We start from the raw sequence: 23,924 nt of genomic DNA on the forward strand, positions 1-23,924 counted from the left end.
TTTCTGAATGGAAAAAGGAAGTTCTACAATCACATTTCACCACAGCTGACTCTTAATAATAAATACAAATGACGTGGAGTTCCGTCTTTCCAGGAAAGAAATACAATTATTTTTTTCTATTATGGAGTGTCTATACAATGGGAGAGAGGAAAAAAAAAAAAAAAAAAAAAAAAAAAAAAAAAAAAAAAAAAAAAAAAAAAAGCAAAAAAGCCGAGAGAGCTTTATTTGCATTTTGCATTTTTTTTAATTGTTAGAAAATAACGGGCCCCTTGTTTATTGAGATCTTGCAACTGTTTCACGATTTTCGAACTCTAATAGGGGATAATAGTTTCATTATGGGCCTTTGTAATTTTACTGTGGAAGAGAGAAGTGTTAAAAGGAGACCTCTGTAAGATTTCGGATTAAACTGTTGAGAAGACATGAAAAGAAAAAGAAAAAAGGAGAGCGAGAGAGAGAGAGTGAGAGAGAGAGCCCACATAGCGATGCAAAACTAATTAGAACCACACTTTCGTATGCACAATATTTACACGCGATTTTAATCATTACTCTGTCGTCCCTACCACTTACTGGGCTCTATTTTCAATACAAGATATTTCGAGTAAATGGAGACTCTCGCGGAGATTTTTGTGCCCCCTGCATCTTAGTGACCGCACTCCTTCGCCGGCCACGGGGATAAACAGCGTGAATGTCGGCCAGGGAGAAACCAGGGAGTCGCAGGCATGTTTGCCAAGAGCTCAGCCACTACTTTAATTCCTAACACTGGACTTGGATCTGGCCGCCTCTTACTTTCCCCCGCGCACCCTCCCCTCCTTCTGCGGAGGATTGTAACCCTCCGCTCGGCTTCCGATGCCGCTAGCGTGTGTCCTGCAGTCACAGGAGTTGCCAGCAAATAAATAACTATATTTGAACATAAATTTGATTCACCAGAATGCAGGACGGCCGGCTGCGAACGCCCCTTTGATAGCCGCCTGGAGAAGCAGGGTGCCTTTCGGCAGAGGGGAGACGGGGCATTTTCTCCCCTTTCCCCCCGCTGCTTCCCTGCATAGCTGAAGAATTAATTGTGGTGATAAATACCGCAGCCCGGCTCTGCCCGCACTCCTTCCCTCTCGGCCAGGACGGCTGCTCCCCTCCGGCCGCCGCCGCACCGCGGCCCAGCCCCGGCTCCTGTCCTCGGCCTGGCGAGGGGGTCCCGGTCCAAGGGCAGGGGCAGCGGGGAGGACGAGGAGGGTGTTTCGGTCACTGCCGCGCCGCGCCGTGCCCGGCGGGGTGGGGTGGTGAAGTGCAGTTTGGTGCGGGCCAGGCTAAATACCCAGCCAGCGTCTGCCCCCGTCCTTCTCCGGCCGGGAGGGGAGGGCCGGCTCTGCGCCGGCGTTTCGGGGGATACGTTGAATTTGACTTTCCGCTGCCAGCTCAGAGCCGAACGGAACGGTATTATTTACAGTGGGTTCCCAAACTAAACACAATAGTATAATTTAACCTTTCCAAGCACTCGTAAATTTTTACTGCTGTGAAACACAGCGATGCAAATGAGCGCGCTCATAGTTACTGACTTAATAACAACCCCGTGGCTCCCGAAACAATAACTCCTTATGAAATATAATAAATATATATTTAAATACAGTATACCGCAACTACTATTTTGCTCTTTTTATTGCTTCAGTTATTGTATCATTTTATGTGAAGGTCTCCGATCACAAGGGTGGCAGGATTTTCTTTTCGCGGAGAACACGACCCACTGATGGGATGATTAATTTTGATATAAAATAGTCCGCTAAAACGAAAAAAAAAAAAAAAAAAAAAAAAAAAAAAGAGAGAGAGAGAAAGAGAGAGAGGGGAGAGAGAGAGGAAGAGAGGGAGAAAGAAGGGAGGGGGGCTGTAATATGGAATGTGATCTTTTAATCTCAGTTGGCCGCAATTAAAACAAACCCCGCCGTATAACTCAAATATCCCTTTGCATAAAAACATATGGCCTCGCTATAAAAATTATGGCTGGAAAACACTGACCCATTAATAGCCCGCGGACTGATTTATACTTTATTGTTCTGCTCCCCCGCCACGTGACAGGCGCAGCCAATGGGCGCCTGCGCTGCCCTCAACTTATTACTGACTCTACTTCTCCGCCAGCACCAAGTTGTTACGTGAAACCCGCAGCCCCGAACCGCGGCGGGTCCGCCGCCGCCCGCCCGCCCGCCCGCCATGTCGGCTCCCGGGACCCTCAGCAATTACTACGTGGACTCCTTCCTGGTGCCGGAGGGGGACGAGCTGGCGGCGCCCCGCTACGCCCCCGCCCCGCTGGGGCCGCCGCCGCGGCCGGCGGCGCTGGCCGAGCACCCCGAGCTGGCCCCTTGCAGCTTCCAGCCCAAGGCGCCCGTCTTCGGCCCCCCCTGGAGCCCCGCGCACCCCGCCGGCGCCAGCGGCGTCCCCGCCGTCTACCACCCCTACGCGCACCACCAGGCGCCCGTGGCACCGCCCGACGGCAGGTACATGCGTTCGTGGCTTGAGCCTGTGCCGGGCTCCTTGTCTTTCCCCGGGTTACCTACCAGCAGGCATTACGGCATTAAACCTGAACCGCTGGCGGCCAGGAGGGCTGACTGTACCACGTTTGACACTCACACTTTGTCTCTCTCTGATTATGCTTGTGGTTCTCCTCCAGTTGATAGGGATAAGCAAAGCCACGAAGGCGCATTCTCTGAAAGCAATGGAGAAAGTGAGGCAAACGGAGAGAAACCGCAGATCGATCCAAGTAAGTGGGACGGCAAGGGTAATGGACTTCAGGGCTCTGCGCCGGCCGCGGGGAGGTGTCGAGGCCCTGGGGCAAACTACGCGGCCGAGCTCCGGCCGCTGCCGCCGCCGCTGCGCCAGCCCGCCGGGGTCTGCCATCTGCAGAAGCCAGCTCTGCCTTTCTCAGGCTCGAACGGGATCTAGGACTGCTCTGGCTTACCAGGGTGAAAGGAAAACAAAAACTCACCCTATAACTGCAACTTAAACAAATATTTAAAAAATAAATTAAAAAAAAAAAAAAAAAAAAAAAAGAGAGTGAGAAAGAGAAATGCGATAGCCGCCCATCCCCGCTCCTGCCACCCCATCAGACTCAGCAGGACGTGCTCACATCCTCCTGCCTCGCCGCGCTCCCAAGCGTGGGCAGACGCCGAGGAGAGGGGTGCCTAGAAAGCACTGGATGTGAATCTGATCTTTTCTGAGACGGCTCTCAGGCCAGGGCGGCTATTGCTGGGCTCAGAACAGAAACCTCGCCGTTGACTTGGTTCCTCCCCTCCCCCTTTCGTCTCCTCGGTGGAAAACCCCGGGCTGGATGCTCCCAGGACTACGAGACTGGTGGCAGAGCGCCTCGGGATTACTATCGCGATTAACGCCGTGCGAATTAGAGGGCGAGGGTTTAATTATGCCAGCTGTAGATTAACTCGCCAGCTCCCTGGGTCTTGCCAGGGATGACACAGGAGAAGGTAGAGATTAAAAAGACAATTTCGATGACATATTGATCTGGCTGGTCACTCCCCGGGCTGGCAGTTTGAGGTGTGGGGAGGCCAGGAAGGAGGGAGGGAGTTAGAGAGAGAGGAAGAGAGAGGAGGAGAAAGTATTTTAAAATTGTAGTCTCGAAACAATAAAAAAGGCGAGGGGAGGCGGGGGCAGCGGGGCTTTGCCGCGTGTGGTTGCGTGTGACCTCCCCATGTGTCTGTGTTTTGGAGTCCATTGTGCCTCACCGAGCCCCTGTGCCTGGGGAAATGAGAGCCACGTCCTAAACACGAATACCGGGACACCTGGTGGGCTGTTTCTGCGTGGATTTTCCTCCCAGCCCCCTCCTTCCACCTCCCACCCGCCCCCTCAGCCTGAACTTCTGTTGTTTTCGTTGTAGATAATCCAGCTGCAAACTGGCTCCACGCAAGGTCCACCAGGAAAAAGCGATGCCCTTACACCAAGCATCAGACACTGGAACTGGAGAAGGAGTTTCTGTTCAATATGTATCTCACTAGGGACCGTAGATACGAGGTGGCCAGACTCCTCAATTTAACAGAGAGACAAGTGAAAATCTGGTTTCAGAACAGGAGGATGAAAATGAAGAAAATCAACAAAGATCGAGCGAAGGATGAATGATGGCGACCCGTGGGTTAAAATGAAAATGCATAAAGTAAAAGGAAAAAAAAAAAGAAAGAAAGAAAGAAAAGAGTTAAAACAAACAAACAAACAAACAAAAAATCATCCCCTCGAGCCCTGCCATGCAATGCGTCTGGGTCCAGGCCTCATTTTTCCCTTGGCAAATTCTGATTATGATTGTACAATGGTAGTCACAGAGGCCAGATTGCCAGTAGAGGTACAGTAAGACTTTTAATTTTCTAATAGGAAAGAAAAAGGGGGCATTAGCACGAAAAGGCTGTTTAACTGGCTTGTATAAACCTACCTGTTTCTTCACTTAACGAAAGAAAAAAAAAAGAAAAAACTACCTTTTCATAATGCACAACTATTTACGGACTGTATAGTTTAGTCTATGTAGTTAATTTTATTCGCTCTTTGCGTGGCAGAGAGATCTCTGCTCTAATACTTGAACACTGTGTTTTATTGTGGTAATTATGTTTGTGACTCAATTTATGTGCTTGGGTGCTGTACCGGATGTAATGGTGTAAGCTAGAATTCAATTTGAACTCAGGTTGTTTATTATAAAAATTGCATAGAGTATAGCTCTGTAGTGTATTAAGTCTTTTCTGTATAATTAGACAGTTAACCTTTGATTGTAAAATATATATATTATATATATCCCAATGCAAAATAATTAAAAAAAAAGTAGAAAAAAACGTTCGTTCGGGATGTCTGGGAATTACGGTTCTCAAAATATGAAGCAAGTCATTTTAGTATGCACAGTTGATATATATATAGTACTGTCTTCGTCGGTTGTATATATAATCTATATATTAAAAAAATAAATAAACAGACTAGCTTAAATATTGTTTTTGCACCAGTGAGCAGTTAGCAGATTTCGGAGCTATACGTATATGTGAAAAAGGTAACTACCTATGGTTTATGTTTGAATTTTAATCGAATGATTTGATGGTTATTGTAATGAAGGTTAATTTTATTGATAATAAATTATACATTATAAAAAACTACATTTGGTTATTGTAAATTTGTATTGATTAAAAAAAAAATCTGGGAAGTTATGTTGATGCAGAACATACACTGTCTATTTTGAAACAGTTACCTCATGGCCTACTGACCAAATCGTTGTGTTGAAATGATATTTAACTTTTTGCCAAATAAAATATATTGATTCTTTTATATTTTGTGATGTTTTAACATTATTGATTAGAGGTTCTTTCACGGTGCACCGAATCCCGCCAGCAAATGTGGCAGGGCTAGGGCATCTGCAGAAGTGAGGCGAGAAGTGATATTATTTTCGAGCCAAGGCAAATCCATGGTTCTATAAACACAGCCTCCAGGTGATGGAAATTTGGTCTTATATTCATCCTGGAGAGACTCGCGTCCTAAATGCCATAGCTTCTCTGAGGGTAGCGATTTCTTCCACCACCCCCCCACCCCGCACCTTTCCCAGTATGATTTGGTAAGCTGGCGCTTAGCAGTGTGCGAAGGGAGCCCCGTGGATGGCAGCGGCGCACGGTGCCGAGCTAACGCCGTTTTAATAAAACTCGCCGGCGGGGCTGGGGAACTAGGACCAAACCAAAATGTCCGACGTTCTTTAGTGCGGACAATAACGTAAATCAGCTCAGACAGCGACATTTAAACTGAGATTGTTCATTAGCCTCCACCAGAAAATGTCCAGCATTAAGTGTTCTTCCACAGCCACTATGAGAAGACTCGCTTTACCGGGGCGTTCACTTCAAATTCCCTGCTAGAGACGATTGCCCATGCAAAATATGTTATATCAACCGTCATCCATATTTTTTCCTTCCCTCGCCTTCACTTTTGTATGTTTCCCCCTTTTTAAATGTCCCGTGGCAAATAAATACAACCGGTTGCGGTTTACTATCACCTCAGATTATATACGTATTTATAGATAGATATAGAAACAGACAAAATTTTACTAACAGTTATGGTAGAATTGATGGTGTCAGTTTTAGTCGCTGGTTTAGCTGAAGGAAAGTGGTGGGCTGGCAACAGTCTACAGCAGCCAACACGAAATTTTATTTATTTCTTAAAAGAGAGGGATGGTTTCTCCGGAGTGGAAGATTTCCATACATCCCCTCCCCCGCCGCCCCAAGCCAAACCAAGCTCAGCAACAAAAGAAAATAGCAAAGTCTATGAGCTTGCTGAAATTTACCCTTGTTTTGGGCGGACATCTTACTGCTCACAGTGGATATCCTCCATAATATGAATCGCAGCACAGCTCTGCGCCACACCGACCCTTGTTTGCAAATACGGTGAATAACAATAAAATCCTTCTTGTTTTATGAAGGTACTTTTACACATATAGACATATATATATGTATATGTATATGTATTGAAAGCAAAATAGGACGGAACACGCTTATGGTCTTGGCAGAAGTTGTTGTTAGGAAAATTCAGAGCCATACTACAGTGCAATAAAAGAAAATGACTGCTGTAACCGTTTATGGGGTGTAAAACGCTGCAGGGCTGAAGACAAAACTTAGGGAGCCGGCAAGAAGTTTACAGATGTGCAGAACTGCGGGAGGGGAAAAAATGCTTTCCACTTCACCTTAAAGAAAAAAAAAAAAAAAAGAAAAAAAAAGAAAAAAAAATTCCAGGGTAAAATTTGACGAGTTCTAATTAGCAAAAGGGAGCTCGTTCTGGCGTGCACACGCACAAAAAAGCCCCTAATTGATCCCCGAGCCAGTATTTGGGGATGCTGGGACGCCCTCTGTTGTTGCAGACAGAGGCAACTTCAAAGAATCAGCATTAAGAGTGTGTAATAAATGACGGGTCTGCAAACTGTCTGGAATTCGACTCTTAATGAGTTTACAACTGTCCAGCCACAATTAAGATTTTCTACAAAAGCCTTTTCATTTGTTTTGTCTGGCTGTTTTAGATAAAGCGGGAGAGCGGAAATAACAACCTTTTATTGGCCTTCCCGTGCTTAAATCCAGGCTGGGAGGTGGACATTCATCTTGCCGTGGGCCGGCGGGCAGAGGCGCGGGCTCCGCCGGGCCGGGCCGAGCGGCGGCGCGGCAGTGGCGGCCCAAGGGCGGCAGGTGGCGCTGTGAGCCCGCGAAACAGCGCCCGGCCGCCCTCCGCCATCAAGCGCTCGGCCGCCTCCCCGACAGCTCCTAAAATGTCGACTTTATGGGAGCATAACTGTGCGTGGAAGGGCTGCCCTGGTTTTAACAAAGACCGATAGGTTTGAGGGTGCTTTTTTTCCCCTTATCCCCGAGATTTTTCCCGCCTTATCCGGCCGGCCGTGTGCCGTCAGGGAGGCTTTCGCCGCCCGGCCGCGCTCAGTGCACTCGTGGCAAAAGTAAGGGTTGATCCACCCCAAGGACGCAATGTGCTTTTATTATCCTCAAAATACCGAGACATTTCCTATTATGTCATAGAGACAGACGGAACCCTGGCACGGAACTGCCAGCTCCTCCTTTTTCTCCCTCACCCTAAACCGTTGCTCTTCTCTGCTTAAGCTCTGAGCCTGCAAACAGGGTATCCTGATTTCCCGAAGGGCTGCTGTGAAATGAAATATTGGGCGAAAGGGAGAATTGAAGGGTTCGGGCCGGATGTGAGAGGGTCTCCCCGGCTCAGCTTGGGAGGAGAGCACCCGAAAATCTTCACCCTTGGAGCTCTGGTGCCAACCGATGGATTTTCCATGTCCTTGTCCGCTTCGCGTGACTGTGACAGCCGTGCGGGAAACAGGCAGTGCTGCAAAAATCTTGTTTGAAAATTATTTACCGGCGGGTGAAATTCTTCAACAGCTGTCTTTGATACAAATAAAAAGCCCTGCTTGTGTCCGGAGCAATTTCAGCTCTGTGGGACCCGTTGTGGTTATATTACACAGATGTGAGAAGGCTGATGCTCTGCAAACTTGACGGGTCTCTCAAAGTCATTCCTAACTTGTTCTCGCCGTCTATTTTGTTTCCTTGAATAATTTTCTTCTTTTTTTCTCTCTCTCTCTCTTTTTTTTTTTCCCCCTTCCCCCCCCCCCCCCCCCCCCCTTGCTTTTGTTGGCTCCCGCGTCTTGAGAATGAGGCTTAGTGTGGAGTTGTGGAATATTTTCAGATGGCAATTGCCAAAAGAGACGGGGAAAAAAGTAATTGGAAGGAAAATAAATGCAGGAGGAAAGGAAGCATAAAATATGGGCTGAAGTATAAATGTTGTATTTCGTAAGTTTAAGCCAGATAACTAAACAAATCGCTGCATAGTACTCTGTAACAGAACTCCTTTCTCTGCATCTTACTTACATTTCCTTAAATGAAAGCCATTCTCTTTATATCGAAATTCAGAGCTGGGAATGCACTGAGCTAGTTTTTTTCCCGCACTGTTTCAAAGATTAAATTCTTTCTAGGGATAAAGACTAACAGCCACTCCCTGCTTTCTAACAAGAGCCTTCCTATCAAATGTTTGTCTACAATGGCATTGCTAAACTTGTTATGAGTAATTATTTTTTTTCCTTGGGCAGTAAAATTATATTGAAATTAAAAAGTGTTTATGCATCGTCATACTAAGTAATAACTTGGCACAGCATGTTCCATTATAATCGTGGATAAATTATGGCGAGAACAGATTCCAAACCGACAAAAATCTTCTCTACTACGAACCACATCAAGATACTGCTTTGTACACGAGCCATAATCATGTAGTGCTCCCAGGTCGCTTATAACTTACGAGCACGGTTTTATCGTTACATTTTACTTCCCGGAAAAGCTCAGTGCCAAAGAGGGGTAGTCCAGATCTTACAAGGAAAAAAAAAAAATATATATATATACAATGAATCCGTCCTAGAGGATTATTTTTAAAGTGTGCGAGAATATTGCCATGACCAAAAATTTAAAATCTGCGCCTGTTCGCCCTTTCCCGATTGGAAAAAAATGAATTCGAATGAAAAGCGCTTTTACAGGCGTGGGGATCTAGTCTGATTCTGTAAGTGACAAAAAGAGAAATTTCAGAGAGTGTTTCAGAAGCAGCGTTTATGCCTAAGTCGCAGAGGGTGGGGGGAGTCAACAAGGTGGCGGGGACCCATGGCTAGGGGTCCTTCTAGCATTTATTCAGTGAAGGCTTTTCGGTAAATCTAAAGGACTGGCAGGGAAAAATAAGCTGAAGGCAAAATACATTAAAAAAAAAAAAAAAAAAAAGTGGCGGCGATAAACACACGGAAGCAAAGGAAAATACATAAATGTGCAAATTGTAGAGAATCAGAGAGCTCGAAATACAACCACCCAGGCAATCTATTCGGTCCTACGCTATCCATATTTAAGTCTAGACATTGGTTATATCTGCTGTTTCTTTTTTTCTTGCATCTTGGTATGTTGTCACCAGAGGAGCAATTTATTGGTCTAATGCCATCTACTTCAGCCTCTTTGATCTTCTTGGTCGTCGTCTTGTTTGCATCACATTCGTTTAAGTTCTTGGGCCTCTATTCCCTTCCAGCAGCCTCTTCTGCAGGCGTGTTCCCGCACCGTGATTGCGACCTCAGGGATATTGTCTAATATTGGTGAATTGGAAGAAATAACCCAAGGGGCTCTTTCGGCCGCTTCTCCCTTTTGCCTGCGAATAATAACTGCGTTTTCACCTACTTTACACTTGCCAAACATTTACATACATCCACCACATCTGCATGCTCTGAAGCACCAGTATCTCAGGGATCTGGCTTTCAAGAATTGACTTGTTTCTGTCAGTAACCTGTGTTCATGGGGCTGCAATAACCACGCATAAAGGGTGCCAAAGGGTGCGCGGGTGTGTGTTGGAGGTGTTCGGGGGGAGAGGGTGATCCACGTTTACAAAACATAAAGTTTAGGGTCCGTGCGACATATCGCCAAGAACAATTTTAACTGGTGAGAAAGCCTTTGTACACGGGGCACCAAACTATAATTGAAAGGAGAATTTCCGGGGCAATTCCATTGTGCTTCTTCCAGTTTATGATGTGCAATACAGGCAGGCAGTAAAAGCTGTCTTTACCAAGACTCCCTGTCTGAGGGAAGGAAACTCATTTTACGATCCGTTTAAAGGAAGGGCACGGAGCAGCATCCTCAATGGAGAGCCATTCGCATTGTTGGGGATCCCAGTGTTTAGAAAAGCAGCAACTCTCCCCGTCATCCGAGCGTACCGCTGCCGCCTCTCGCTCTGGACTGTAAGGTATGTAGGGCGGAAAGGTGACTCGGGCAGTAAACAGGCGGCGGCGATTTCGAGTCATTTGCAGGCGATTTAATCAACTCTGGAGATTCGGTTTATTCTGTTGTGGGTTTTTTTAGGTTGTTTTTTTTTGTTGTTGTTGCTTTTGTTTTTGTTTTTTTCTTCCTGAGACATTCAGAAAGTTAAGTCCTTTTTTTTTTTTAACATTATTTGTGGTGGGTGGTAGGGCTTTTTTTTTGTGTGTTCTGTTGTTGGGTGGGAGTTTTTTGTTTAGTTGATGTCGTTGGGGTTTTTTGGGGGGGTTGGGGTTTTGATTTTTTGTTTGTTTGTTTTCTTCCCCTTTCCTTTCCCGGGGCGGGTGACGGTGATCTTTTTTCCCCCCCACACCCGAGGCTGACTGCTGGGAAGCGCCTTGATTCCCAAGGCTCAGCCGCCCCTCGGGACCGGAGGGGGGTGCCCTCGCAAACCCTGTTGCAGGGTAACCGCCTGCTTCTTGCCGTTACGAGAAAACAACGCGGGGGGGAACGAGCCACCTCCTTTAAACCTGACACACATATATTTATATATATAGATATATATATATAATTTTTTTTTATATAAGCTTTAAAATTTGTTTTTTCCCAGCGGCCCCCCGGCCCGTCGGCGGCCCCGCGGGGCGCGGTGTCCCCGGGGGCCGGGCGGGCGGCGGCGGCGGCGGCTGGAGGGCGCTGCCGGGCGCGGCGGAGGCGGCGGCGGCCCCGGCCCCAGCCCGTCCATGGCCGGGCACCGTCGGGCCCCGGCCGGCACCACCTGTGAGGCGGGCGGGGATTGGCGGGCGGCGTCACATGACCGGTCACGTGCTCCGGGCAGCTCGGTCCAAAAGAAAATGGGGTTTGGTGTAAATCTGGGGGTGTAATGTTATCATATATCACGCTACCTCGTAAAACCGACACTGAAGCCTGCCGGACAACAAATCACAGGTCAAAATTATGAGCTCTTCGTATTATGTGAATGCGCTTTTTAGCAAATATACGGCGGGGGCTTCTCTTTTCCAAAATGCGGAGCCTACTTCTTGCTCCTTTGCAAGCAACTCCCAGAGAAGCGGCTATGGACCAGGCGCGGGTGCCTTCGCCTCCTCCATGCCCGGCTTGTACAATGTGAACAGTACCATATATCAAAGCCCGTTCTCTTCCGGATACAGCCTGGGCTCTGATGCCTACAACCTGCATTGTTCCTCTTTTGATCAGAACATTCCCGTCCTCTGCAATGAGCTAACCAAACCCAGCTGTGAGAAAGCGGAGGAAAGCAACCTGCACAACCAGGCTGAGCCTAATTTCCGGATATACCCCTGGATGAGGTCTTCAGGTAGGGGCGAGCGGAGAGGGCTCGGAGCCGTGGCAGCCAGGCAAAGCGTGTCGCCAGGATTACTGTCAGCACAGCCTTTATGGTTTTAATTATAGCCGAGGCGCCATTGCGTAGAAAGCCCGTGGCATTGTATGTAAATGAGTATCATAAAACTTTTTATTGCCCAATTAATGGGTTCTAGCCTCGTAAATTTATTTAACTCCATTTGCTATGGAATTTTAGCATTGAGTTGATTTGCGCTGTTTGCTATGAAAAAGCGGAGAGTTGGCTGCGGGCTCCCAGAGCCCCCACGGGTAAGCGTCTCCCCCTGCCCTCTTGTCGAAGTTGGGGGGGAAAAAAATATCCCGCTCGCTGGGTAAGGCGGAGAGGACAGAGGCGTTCAGGACCGAGGGACGGCGCGTCGAGGACTTTGCCAGCCCGCGTTGCCGAGACGTGCCACTCTCGTCCCCCCTGCCCTTTCCACGGAGATAAAGATCTATAGAAATGTACTAAACAGGAAAACGGAGGGGGGGAGGGGGGGACTGGGGACGAGAGTGTGTGTGTGTGTGTGTGTGTGTGTGTGTGTGTGAAAAAGGAGAGCTCTCTTCTAGAGCTAAATGCTATGTATTGTTTACGATCCAGGCGGGATGGGTGGGGGGAGCCCACGACATTAAAATAAAATAAATACAGCCCGGCCTTCCAGCTTTTTATTTCCCATTGCGAAACGTGAAAGTCTGGAAGGTTTTAGGGAAATACATCGCCTGGGGGAAAAGTTCCTCCTCCCAAAAGCAATTTCCTCCCCCACCTCCTCTCCTGAATGCTTTCTCTTCACTTTTTCTAGGTCTCGAGCAACTTAATTTTTGCCCTGCCTGAGCAGGGCAGGTCGTGCAGCTGAAATGTCTTTGTTAGGGCAAAGTGGGGGGGCGAGTGGAAGTCGAAGAAGGAGATCGTTCACTGTGGCTCGGCTACTTTTCTGTTTATTTATTTATTTATTTATTTGGGCTTTGTTGTTGTTGTTGTTGTTTGTTTATTTAATACCTCAATAAGAAAAATAACAAGAGAAAACTTTCAATTTCTTGTCTAACTCCTGGCCGTGTGTGTGCCTGTTTTCAGGTCCAGATAGAAAGCGAGGGCGCCAGACCTACACCCGCTACCAGACTCTGGAGCTGGAGAAGGAATTCCACTTCAATCGTTATCTGACTCGGCGGCGAAGGATAGAGATCGCCCATGCCCTCTGCCTGACGGAGAGGCAGATCAAAATCTGGTTCCAAAACCGGAGGATGAAGTGGAAGAAGGAGCACAAGGAAGAGAGCTCCAGCACCCCGGCTCCCAACGAGCCCACGTCAGCAGCAGCCTCTGTCGAGAAAGTGGAAGAAGACGAAGAGGAGGAGGACTAAGGAGTCCCACTCGAGGAAGTGATCTCTTAGAATAGTGTATGCACATGACAGTTGGAAAAGCTCCCTTTAAAGGAGAAAGGAAAAACAACAACAACAAAAAAGAGACTTACTGTTTTTATTAAAAAAAAAAAAATCAGTTCCCTTTAATAATCATTTTGAAAGCGAGCGTTTGCAAACATGAAAACATTTCTTGGGTTGGTTTTCCAGCCTTCTCTCCACTCTCCCATACTCCCCAAACCTGCCCTATACCGAACCTTTCGGTAATATCTCCTAAGAGCATCTTGCAATCAGTTTGGTTTTTTTTTTCTTCATTAACCCAGACTTGGGTGGGCTTCTTCAGGGGACATTTCAGTGGGAGAACTGCTGCTTGCACAGAGAGTAAACCGTGACCTTCCGAAGTAACTACCTGACTCCATAGTCCCAATCATGTGTGAGGGGGAAAAGTGCATTAGGCTCACATTAAGAAAAACTACCTAATTTTGAAGAAGTAGCTCTGCACTTCTCTTTTTTTTTTTTTTTTTTAATTGTTGTTAGAAAAGTATCACAAGTAACAGCTACACTAACAAAAGATTAAACAGCAAGTAAGGAGGAAAAAATGTTCCACAAACCACTACAATCTACAGCAATTATTTGTACTACCTATTTTCCAGACTACCTACCTATGTATCTTGCTCTGCCTACCTATCTTCGAAAGTATACTGTATTTTAGTAGTCAAAAGGATGTTACAAGATTACTAATGTGAATCGCGAAATGCTTTTAGACATGTAAGTGTAGTTCGAAAAGCACGCATCAATAGCTTTGGTATAGAATTTGGTACCGAAAAGTCTGAATATATTTAAATTTAAAATAATATATTTATTCCAAAGCAATTATAAATGAAAACCATATGCTGCAATATATCTTTGTTCTCGATTCTTTGCTATTCCGAGAGAGGAAGCAAACACACGCCAATATTGTACAAAGCGGTTTAATATCTCCCGTTGGCTTCTACCTTCAGCTGCTTCTGCTAAGGGCCGTTTTCTTATTCTACGTTGATCTTACTTAATATAGCGGAAAGTGTTCTTTGAATTTAAATGATCATGTAACCACCTTAAAAAAAAAAAAAAAATCAACAAACTGTTTGTCCTGATTATCTGAACGTGTTAATATGTAATACCATGAATTTTCCTACAATAGCAGATATTGTAATACTTTCTGTCATTTATATTCGTCTTGAACCTCATTTGTAAGATCATGTCATAAATTGGGAAGTATGTAATTAATTTGGAAACTTTGTAGCATGATGTATTGTTAAGAACTCTGTATAAATCCGTCTTGAAGGTTTGGCTAAACTTTATTCACAAATTGTATGTTACAATGTGTTTCGGTGTGTTCGTTGTGAACATTTGGATATGCCGTGTAAGTATTGGTAGTGGGAAAAAAAATGTCTGTGAACTCTCTTTGGAAGTGATACCGTGTTCAACTATCTCCCACGATAAATGTGTTTTATGTTACACAGAAAATAAATATGCTTGTTGACAATTCATTGTGTTTCTTTATTAAGGAACCAGTTTGAGGGAAGCACCAAAAATATATATATTACATAGACAAATTAAGAAATTAGACCATCTAAACATTTTTTAATACCATCAGGAAAAAAAAAAAAAAAAGAAAAGAAAAGAAAAAAAAAGAAAAAAAAAAAAACCCACAACATACAAAACCCAAGGTGATGAATTGTTAGGAATCAGTCAATATCTCTATCTCGAGTTCATGATTTTTTTTTTCCCTAGCGTTGTTGATTAATAAAGCGGAAAGCCTTTTTTTTAATGGGAGAGCTTCCTTCCACCGTGTTCCCGTGTCCTCTTGCAGCCATAACCTCAGTCCAGACGATCGGCGATCAAGCCGAAATCGCATGCAGAGAAAGAATATTTTGTAATGAACAGAAAGTGAAATGCGAAACTTCCAAGTGTAAATGATCTGATCGGGTACATGTGTGGTTTGTGTGTGCGGCTTTCGGGGGCCAGGGGGCATCACGGTGGCACGAAAATGGGGGGAAATTGCCCTGCTTTAGAAAATGTCTTGATTTTGCCAGGTACCACGTAATGTCGATGAAAGCTAATATTTCCCCCTTTTAATTTTTTTTTTCTAATTAAAAGAAAAAAAAAATCTAACCCGAAAAGTCCTTTTATTTGTCCGGATAAATGCAGGTAAGGCCTGGAGCATTATTTGCGCTGAAGTTCCCTTTTTTCTATTACACCCCGTTCCTGGTGAACGCACTAATTGTAATTTTAATAAAATTAATACGAAGTCCAGGTCTTTTTAAAAACTCCAGGGCTGCCTCTGTGGTAAGATGGCGCCTCTCTAAGACCTGCCTCTTCTTAGTGATGAGGAAAAGGCCATAAATCCGTTGTTGTTTATGAAAATTTACAACTTTGCAATACAACTTTATGAGTTGTTCGGTTTTTCCATTGGTCGTTGTCGGTCATGTGGATGGTAACCGTGAACATGAACTTTTTTATAATTTCCCTTGCGAGAATAGAGCCGCATTCTTTTGCTGAGCTCTGTCCTGCTTCGGATCTCTCTGGCTTTCAATCTCCGTTTCATTTGTTCTTTGTAAGGCAATAGTGAACAAAGTGTGCGGAGGTTCGGCATAAGCAGCCGCCTAGAACACAGATCCGGGATGGCAATTTCCAGTTCCCCCGCTGGAAGGTGTGGCATATTGGATTCAAAGCACTGGCGTGGCAGATTTTCAACTTGCAACCTGGCTAATTTCCTGCTTCTTCTGGCACCAAAAGGAGGGCGATTCGTCTCCTGTGCAGCCAAAGCGACAGCTGTCAAAGTCGCAGGGGCTCCTGTGAGCCAGAACCTAAAAGGTGAGAAATGTATATGACACTACTGTAAGCAGGGGGAAATGGTTTAATACGTTTAAATATTAGACATGTGCAATTAAACCAAATGGAAATGTTATCGGCCAAAAATAGAGATGGCTGGAGCTCAGTTGATTTTGACTTAAACAATGCATGTAAAAACATGCCTAAATAAAATGTTTATTTTCTGTGATTTAGCAAGGAAGCGGTGGATTTTTTTTTTTTTTTTCCTTTTTCCCCACGATGTTGATTTCTTTTTGCATTAGCCGGGGGTATGTTGTGATATTCAGGTTATTTTCTAATAATTCAGTTTTACAGCATCAGTGGAGGGGATTTTTTTCCCCAGCACGAGGGGAAAAAACTGATATCTCCAAACATTTTAAAATACTAATTGGCAGCATTAACTGATTAGCTTGAATTTTATTTGCGGTTGACGAAATTTAGATGTAATTTATTTTTTGTTATTTCATTTAAAAAAAAAAGGGGAAAAAAAGGCCAAAAAAAAAAAAAAAAAAAAAAAAAAAAAAAAAAAAAAAGCACGGTGTCTCCTAGCTTCTCTGCCATGTCCGGGAGGAAGGTTATTTCGGTTATTTCTAGACGGGGGGTGGGGGTTGGGGGGGGCGGTGAAACAGCGCGATGTGTCTCAGATTTTCTCTATCAGATCAAGCTCTGCCTGCATAAATCCCGTGCCCCGCTGAGGGTCCGTTGCCGGCGGTTCGCGGTGCGGGCGGCTTGCGCGTCTCTGCTGCGCGGAGCGGGCTTCGCGGCGGCTAAGCCCATTTCAGCGCCGGAGACGGAGCCTTCCCCCTCCTTTCTCTCCTTGTTGTGACTGTTACGGTGCGGCGCTGGGGCGGGGGAGCGGCGGCCGGCGGGCCGGTGCCCCGCGGTGTGTGCCGGCGGGGGGCAGCGGGGACTCGGGGACGGCGCCCCCGGGAGCCCCCCCGCCGCTGCCGCCCGGCTCCGCTCCCGCCTCCTCACGGCGAAGGAGCGGCTCTGAAGGCTCTAAACGGCGGCCCCGGCTCTGCCTGTGCCGCCGGGCTGATAAAGCACTGCATTTGCATTGCATTGCGGTATCCACCGGACTGGAGCCGCAGTGAGCGCCGGATTATTTATTGCGGGTCGCGGGTGCTCAGTGCTGCCACGGCGTGGCGGGATGGCGGAGGCGGGCGCGGAGTGGAGCGGCCCCCGCAGTCCCCGCACGAGCGGCGCTGGCAGCCTGCACTGCTCGGCGGAGCCCAAATAAAAGAACAAGAGCGGAAGAAAAAAAAAAAAAAAAAAAAAAAAAGAAAAGCGGCCTATCTTTTTCTGTGGGAATATCGGAGCTCGCCCCCGGGCAAAATATTCCGGCAGGACCGGCTCTGCCCACTCCTCTTCCCCTCCGCTTCTACCTCGGTGTGGGTCGACTGCAAGTTACCACGGTGGCAGCCGGCCGGGGAGGACCCGCCCGCGTCCCCCCGGCCAGGCTCTCTGTACCCCGCCAGTCTAAACAACGGTCCGCCTTGCCCAAACTGTTTGGATTAGGAGCTATTAGTTAAAGGTTGGTTTTGATGACGCTGGCGAGTACGAGAATGATTTGAAAGTGGTTTTATATACGAGGAGAAGGAGGCTTTTAAGTTTAAGAGGGTAACTACTCCCGCACCTGTATCCGAAAGTGGCTCGGGTCGCAGACGCGTTTTCGGCGGGAGGAGGAAGGAGAAATGTTCTGTGGACGAGGTGCTCGGGGTGCGTGGAATTACGAAAACAAATAAACGGGGTATGAAATGCACAGGTATCGCGAAGTGTGACTGTTGCGGTGGCAAAACGCAGCGACTGCCTTTCTTTCTTCTTCCCAGAGTGGGGACGGGAATGGCGAAGGAAAACTGCTGCAAAATGTGTGCAGGCCGGACATTTCCTCGGCAGACCTGGGGGGTAGCAGATTATTGTGATTCGGGGTTTTCTGGGGTAGGGGGAGGAGCGGAAAGGACGCCTGAATGTGACTGAAGCAGAGATTGCGGTGCAGATTGCTTAGCTGTCACTGTAACTACTCGAACACGACCCAGCCAGGCAAAAGTGCAGATTTAATTCCTTTTCATATTACGGTATCTGCGAAGAAATTTTTTCACTGCCTGAGGTCGGACCACGACTTGGTTTGGACGCGAACAGTAACTTGAAAAACGGGAAAGAAACAAAAATAAATAGGGGGGAGGCGTGGGGGTGGGTAATCAGACTGTAACCGATGCTATAAAATGTAAATGTAACTAAGCACGGAGAGATTTTTATTTTAAATTTTGTTTTGGTCTTAGTGTGATGGATTCAAACAAAAGATCGCCTCCCCACAACTTTTTAGAAGTGTGGCCTGTGGGGGTTGGTTGTCCCGAGTATTCGTGGGTTTTTTGGTTTTTTTTCATAGTGCGTTTTCGTTCTGACCTAAACTGGCGAAAATATGCTCTTTTAAAAGCTTTTCCGCATTTAGCACGCTGTGTATGAATGCTTGCTTGCTCGTGTTTCCTCCTTTTTAAACTCTATTCTCGCTGAGTAAAAAAACCCAAACAAACAAACAAACAAACAAACAACACCAAAACCCCAAAACTTATTTTTCCGGAGAAATCTGCTTTTCAGGAAATACATGTTTCTGAAGTGACCTCTCAAAGCATGCAGCTAGTGAGCTGTAATTCTACCAGGTGTGTTTGTGGATTAGCTGGGCTGAAGAGGTTAAGGAAGTTGAAAAAAACCCCGAAGGCAATCAACATCTGAATGTGAAAGTCCAGCTGAGACTGCAAACAATACAAACTATTGTGGAGCGATGGTTTAACTCACTACTGTTTTATAGGTATCGTAATCTGCCCCCGGAAATGAGACAAATAGCCTCCCAACAACAACAAAACTCTCCTTTGAAAGCTGCTTTAGGAAACGGTGCTCGCACGAATGTCACTTTACGTGACAGAGCGCGTTTAAAATTAGTCTATTCAATCTGTTGTAATGGGCACGGATTATGAGTAAACACAGCTTGGAATGAACAACCTCATGTTATCTGCAGGAACTGCAGGGTTACGGCTGAATTAAATGTGCATCAGCGAATTTCATCAGCGTTGTTACTGTCCAAGCCCTGGGCCAAGAATTATATTTCCGCTATGGGGTAACTGCCATATTGAAAAATGAAGGTGGAAATGTTTGTTTCGTGTATTTTCTTTCCCTCTTAAAGAGACAAATCCAGTTTACTCAAATTATTCGGAACAACAACGAAACCAATTGGCTTTTGCTGACTCATTAGCGGGGTTGTATTAATTAGGAATAGTTTTGCTGGCTCGGTTTTGAATTTGAAGGTCTGATTCCCTCGGCTCTACTCTGGCGGGAGGAGGGTAGACTTGGGGAGAAGAGACACACGGAACTTCATCTGGGCTGCCGGGGGGCGCCGGGAGCCCATGTAGCTCTACCCGAGGCCTCCTCAGGCACTTGGTGCAAATCAAAAATCCCACTCCCCAGAAGGCCACCGCCCCGACCTCCTAATTGTGGGGATGTTCATTAAGATACGAGACCTCTTCCACTGCAGGACGCCTTAGCCTCTCTCGCAAAAGCTGGCTTCTGCGCTGGGGCGGGCTCCCTGAGCTCCGAAGGGAAGCTTTAGTGGAGGGGCAATATTCGACTGAATGGATAAATACATACGTTTTAGAATAGCTTAAAATTTCTCGGATACGGTTGTGGCATCGGCAAAATGGAGAGAGGCCGCCCCCCCCCCCCCCCCCCCCGCCCTGCCCCCCACGCTGCGCGGAGCTCCGCTCCCCCTTTCACGTGCTCCCTCCGCTCCAAAGTTTCCCTTCGCAGCATCTTCCACGGCCGTCTCCTTCCCCCCCTCCTCCTTCCCTCCACCGGAGAGCCGAGGGCGGTTCGCCCACCCTTCCCACGGGGTTGCGCGACTCCCTCGTCGTGGGGCCTCCAACTTTTAAGGGCGCCCTCCTACACACTCCTCCAGCTGCCGGGGGGGTGTCCCCGTTACCGGCTCCCGCACCTCCCGCCCTGCCGGGAATTATCGCCGTTCCCGTTGTTGTTGTTGTTATTATTATTACTGGGTTCTTTTCCCGCGCAGGGGCGGTGCCGCGGCGGGGGCGCGGCCGGTCCCGCGGGCTGCGCGGGCTGCGCGGTGCGGGGGGCGCGGCGCGGCGCGGTGCGGGGGGCGCGGCGGGGCCGGGGCTGCCGGTAAGTTGGCGGCGCGGTGGCGGCGGCCCCGGGGGAGCGGGCGCCGCGCGCGCTCCCATTGGCCGCCCCGCCGTCAGCTGCTCCTATTTTCTGCTGTCGCTTTTGGCGCTCGGCCATCCAGAAACAAACCACTTCGATGACTCCTAATAGTTATCGCCAGATGTACTAATACACAACAAATCACGGTCCGGGAGAGGGGGAGAGCAAATGAGTTCCTATTTTGTGAATCCCACTTTCCCGGGGAGCCTGCCCGGGGGCCAGGACTCCTTCCTCGGGCAGATCCCCCTGTACCCGGCGGGCTATGATGCTCTCAGGCATTTTCCGGCTTCGTACGGGGCAAGCAGCCTGCAGGACAAGACTTACACCTCACCTTGTTTCTACCAACAGTCCAACACCGTCATTGCTTGCAGTCGGGCTTCCTATGAGTACGGAGCCTCTTGTTTTTATTCGGACAAGGACATTAGTAGCGCCTCTCCTTCCGGCAGTGGCAAACAGAGGGGGCCCGGGGACTACCTGCACTTTTCTCCCGATCAACAGTATAAAACCAGCAGCGGCCAAGCCAAAATTATAAATGACGAAGGCACCGACCGGAAGTACACGAGCCCTGTTTACCCCTGGATGCAGCGGATGAACTCCTGCGCTGGTAAGGCATCTCGGTGCAGTCAAGGGCGGAGAGGGGAGGAAAAGGAAAAGTTTGGGGGTTTTTTTTGGTTTTTTGGTTTTTTTTTTTTTTTTTTTTTTCTTTTATTAAGATAAAGTCCAGATTGCTGGAGAAATACTGTTCCTGCAGGGCAGTATGTAACATGAAACCTTCCCAGGTTTAGACTTGGCACGTTGGCACCCAGAGAATGGTGGCCAAGATCCCAGTACATAGGTTTACTGTTGAAAGTTAGAGGGGAATCCTTGGAAAATAGGGGGGGGAAAAATAAAGAGGAACAAAGCACTTTTATCACTCTCTTAAAGCTATCCCAAAGCCTCTGCTCCGCTTCTTCATTGTCAGAGAGCGATGCATGGAATATGCCCTCTGTACTGAGGATCCAAAGCATTTGTGGTACATTCCTCCTCGCCCCCCTCCCCCAGCTCATTAGTCTGTGAGTATTGGATATTGAGAGCACGTTTCTGGGGCCGTGGGCGCACTTCCATGGCATCGCGAATTTTTTCAGACTTAGGAGTCAACCTCACATAATTGAACTATTCTGCACAGGAGTGGTGCTGGGGGAATGGGGGGTGGTGGAGTGGGAGGGTTGTACTGGGGTGACATTTATTTTTTATAATCCCAGATTTAAACGTTTACTTCAAGTGTTTGCTAATGACTCGCCTTCTCTCCCGTCCTCCCTAGTTTATGTTTGCTACAGGGTAGGTCTCACTCCTTTTTTTGAAAATTAAACTTTTAGCAGGACTATTCCGATGCTGCTTTGCATTCAAGAGCAATAAATTCCCGAGCAAATGGCAAAACGCTCTTCTATGATCTTTAGCCGATGTCTATAATTACACTTAGAGACCTTCTGTAGTCCTAGCCATGGCAATGGCTGCGTGTTTGTGTCAACACAGCCACATGTGGGTGCACACACAAAAGCACAGACACACGAGTGAGGCTCCCCGGATAGCACACGTGTGCCTGTGCCTGTGTGTGCGCACAGGCTCCCAGCGCGCACAGAGCAGCCTCTGCTCAGCGACTTGCACCGTGCTGCCTCCTGCACCTTCCCTAGGTCCACCTTAAAGCCTCTTTGTAGCCCACTTACCCCGCCACCGTAAGCACACTTCGCATCCGCATTTACTGCTCGTCAGGCAGGAGAAAAGGAAAAGAGATAATTTTAAAAAATAAAATAATAATAATAAAATAATAATAATTTTTTAAAAGCCTCCAGGAAATCAGAGCAGCTTCCCCCACTCCCCGAGATTGTGCTTGCAAAAGGAGGCAGAATATACTAATCGCTCTTTCTGGTCTGAAATCACTGGGCCCTGTCCAATGCGATCGTTTTGTCTTTACTTCTACAGGTACAGTATATGGAACACATGGGAGACGAGGGAGGCAAACTTACACCAGATACCAAACGCTAGAGTTAGAGAAGGAATTTCATTTTAACAGATACTTAACCCGAAGACGACGTATTGAGATTGCAAACGCTCTCTGCCTTACTGAACGCCAGATTAAAATATGGTTTCAAAACAGGCGGATGAAATGGAAAAAGGAAAACAAATTCATAAATTCCACACAGCCCAGCAGCGAAGAAACAGAGGAAAAGTCAGGGGAGTAGAACCACGTTTAATAAATGCTACCAGGCCTTTCCTTAGAGCTTACTACTACTATTATTATTATTTACCTTGTGTTCCTTCTGCTACTGAATTCCTGTAGGTTTGTCACAGTTTATTAATCCCCAAAAGGCTTGGTTAAAAGATGTATATTTGCAATCATCTGTGACTTACTCTAATATATGTAGAAGCCCCGGCTCTCGAGCTACAGGCATGTATGTATGTATTCACCTTCCCAAAGCATATATGGCGTTGGTTAAAGTCTTAGAGAATTGGCCCAGAATTTTAAATATTTGAGATGAGCATCTGTGTGTGGGTGAGTGTCCCTGGTGTGTTTGTGTGAGAAAAGATAAGCAAATTATTTTTAATTTTTTTTTTTAATTAGAAATGCTCATATTGTAGAAAGACAGGAGATTTTAGAAAATATTTGGTTTATGTTTTTGCTAGCTCCCGCTAAGGCGGGCCATCTTGTAATGCTGTGTTTGGGAGTTTATGATCGGGGGAGGGGGGGGGGGGCGGGGGGGGGGAAGAAGTTTTAGTTATGTATAAAATATTTAAATAACAAAGGAAAGAAAAAAAATCGTCTAAAGAACGTTGTATAAATCCCTGTGTATAAACTTTCAGTTAAAGAGAAGATGAGTTGCAGGGAATTTTTTTTTTTTTTTTTTTTTTTTTTTTAAGTGACGCTAAACTGCTTAGTCTGCACTACTAGTATTAAAGTAAAAACTCCGTGTTAAACTTCAGGGGAAGCGAGAGAAGAGGTTTCGAAGCGGGCAATTTTCTGTGGTTCCTGTTGAGCTTACACTAAGGTTTTGGTGAGCTCAGCTCTGCACTGAAGGGGCTTTGAATTATGGACTACATTTCGTGGGGCTTCGTGAGCTTAGATCGATCTTTTTTCCTTTTATCTCTCTCTCTTTCTCTCTTTCTTTCTTCCTTCCTTCCTTCCTCTCTTTCTTTCTTATTTGAAAAAAAGATCTTATTAACTCGGGGATTTTCTTTCCTGCTCCTGTGGTATCTTAATTCACGTTCGCTTTACTCAGCACTGGAAAAAAATAATCTGATACTTGGAAGAAAAATAGCTGCCATAAAATGCTTCCACTTCGAGATTTGTAAAATTAAAACAAGAGCAGCAAAAATATTGATTAATATATACGTTATATCTCTCTATATTATATTGCGTGTGTATGAGTGTGCATGGGAAGCTGTGTACAAATGCACTTGTATACGTATCGAGGCTCTTTTGTTTGGAAGGCAGCACAAATTGGGCTACTACTCTAAATGTTTTAAAAGCCAAATCTGGAGAATATAATGCAAAATGGCTACCGTTGCATTTAGAGGATTTTTTCCTTCTGAGAGGTGATAAAATAACGGCAGCCGTAAAGTCGCCTGGAATTTGACCCCCTAGTCGGAAAAACGCTGCACGATATTTATCTTTAATAGATAGCTGGCATTTCACATCGGCAGGACCCGGCTGCCTCTCGAAAGCTCCGACACGGGAATAAGCGTGGGGGAAAATATACACACATATATGTATGTAGAAGGGACATAAGCCTAGCCAGCACCCGAGAACGGATCGTATAGGCTTTGCGAACTGGTGTAAATAAGCCTCACACGGAGGAGAAGGCAGGCACAAAGCGCAGCGCTCTCTGCGCGCCCAGCTCCCCGGCGGCC

The 23,924-nt window shown here is 46.7% G+C and overlaps 3 protein-coding genes across 5 annotated transcripts; all 3 read left to right on the forward strand.

Annotated features, from left to right (window-relative positions):
- Positions 1-2,154: 2,154 nt before the first annotated feature.
- Positions 2,155-5,245, forward strand: HOXA9 (homeobox A9). Its single transcript, XM_040063013.2, has 2 exons — positions 2,155-2,743; positions 3,872-5,245. The coding sequence occupies exons 1-2, from the start codon at positions 2,197-2,199 to the stop codon at positions 4,108-4,110; spliced, it is 786 nt and encodes a 261-aa protein (XP_039918947.1). The 5' UTR covers positions 2,155-2,196; the 3' UTR covers positions 4,111-5,245.
- A 5,850-nt stretch (positions 5,246-11,095) lies between these two features.
- HOXA7 (homeobox A7) lies at positions 11,096-14,502 on the forward strand. Its single transcript, XM_040082100.2, has 2 exons — positions 11,096-11,604; positions 12,697-14,502. The coding sequence occupies exons 1-2, from the start codon at positions 11,229-11,231 to the stop codon at positions 12,978-12,980; spliced, it is 660 nt and encodes a 219-aa protein (XP_039938034.1). The 5' UTR covers positions 11,096-11,228; the 3' UTR covers positions 12,981-14,502.
- A 1,193-nt stretch (positions 14,503-15,695) lies between these two features.
- Positions 15,696-22,301, forward strand: HOXA6 (homeobox A6). 3 transcript variants are annotated; one of them, XM_058419815.1, is made up of 3 exons: positions 15,696-15,833; positions 20,388-20,643; positions 21,999-22,301. In XM_058419815.1, the coding sequence occupies exons 2-3, from the start codon at positions 20,619-20,621 to the stop codon at positions 22,256-22,258; spliced, it is 285 nt and encodes a 94-aa protein (XP_058275798.1). In that variant the 5' UTR covers positions 15,696-15,833; positions 20,388-20,618; the 3' UTR covers positions 22,259-22,301. The 3 variants fall into 3 exon arrangements, with proteins under 3 accessions (XP_058275798.1, XP_039919314.1, XP_039919326.1); XM_040063380.2 differs by lacking the exon at positions 15,696-15,833 and having other exon boundaries at positions 20,116-20,643; XM_040063392.2 differs by lacking the exons at positions 15,696-15,833; positions 21,999-22,301 and adding an exon at positions 20,964-21,164 and having other exon boundaries at positions 20,143-20,643.
- Positions 22,302-23,924: the final 1,623 nt, after the last annotated feature.

The sequence above is a fragment of the Hirundo rustica genome, chromosome 1 (genome assembly GCF_015227805.2).
Source record: "Hirundo rustica isolate bHirRus1 chromosome 1, bHirRus1.pri.v3, whole genome shotgun sequence".
Classification (NCBI taxonomy): Eukaryota; Metazoa; Chordata; class Aves; order Passeriformes; family Hirundinidae; genus Hirundo; species Hirundo rustica.

Coding starts and splice junctions, on each gene's coding strand:
- HOXA9 (XM_040063013.2), top strand. CDS start 2,197: ATGTCGGCTCCCGGGACCCTCAGCAATTACTACGTGGACTCCTTCCTG. Junction 2,744..3,871: donor GAAACCGCAGATCGATCCAA/GTAAGTGGGACG, acceptor TTTTCGTTGTAG/ATAATCCAGCTGCAAACTGG.
- HOXA6 (XM_040063380.2), top strand. CDS start 20,208: ATGAGTTCCTATTTTGTGAATCCCACTTTCCCGGGGAGCCTGCCCGGG. Junction 20,644..21,998: donor GCGGATGAACTCCTGCGCTG/GTAAGGCATCTC, acceptor TTACTTCTACAG/GTACAGTATATGGAACACAT.
- HOXA7 (XM_040082100.2), top strand. CDS start 11,229: ATGAGCTCTTCGTATTATGTGAATGCGCTTTTTAGCAAATATACGGCG. Junction 11,605..12,696: donor CCCCTGGATGAGGTCTTCAG/GTAGGGGCGAGC, acceptor GCCTGTTTTCAG/GTCCAGATAGAAAGCGAGGG.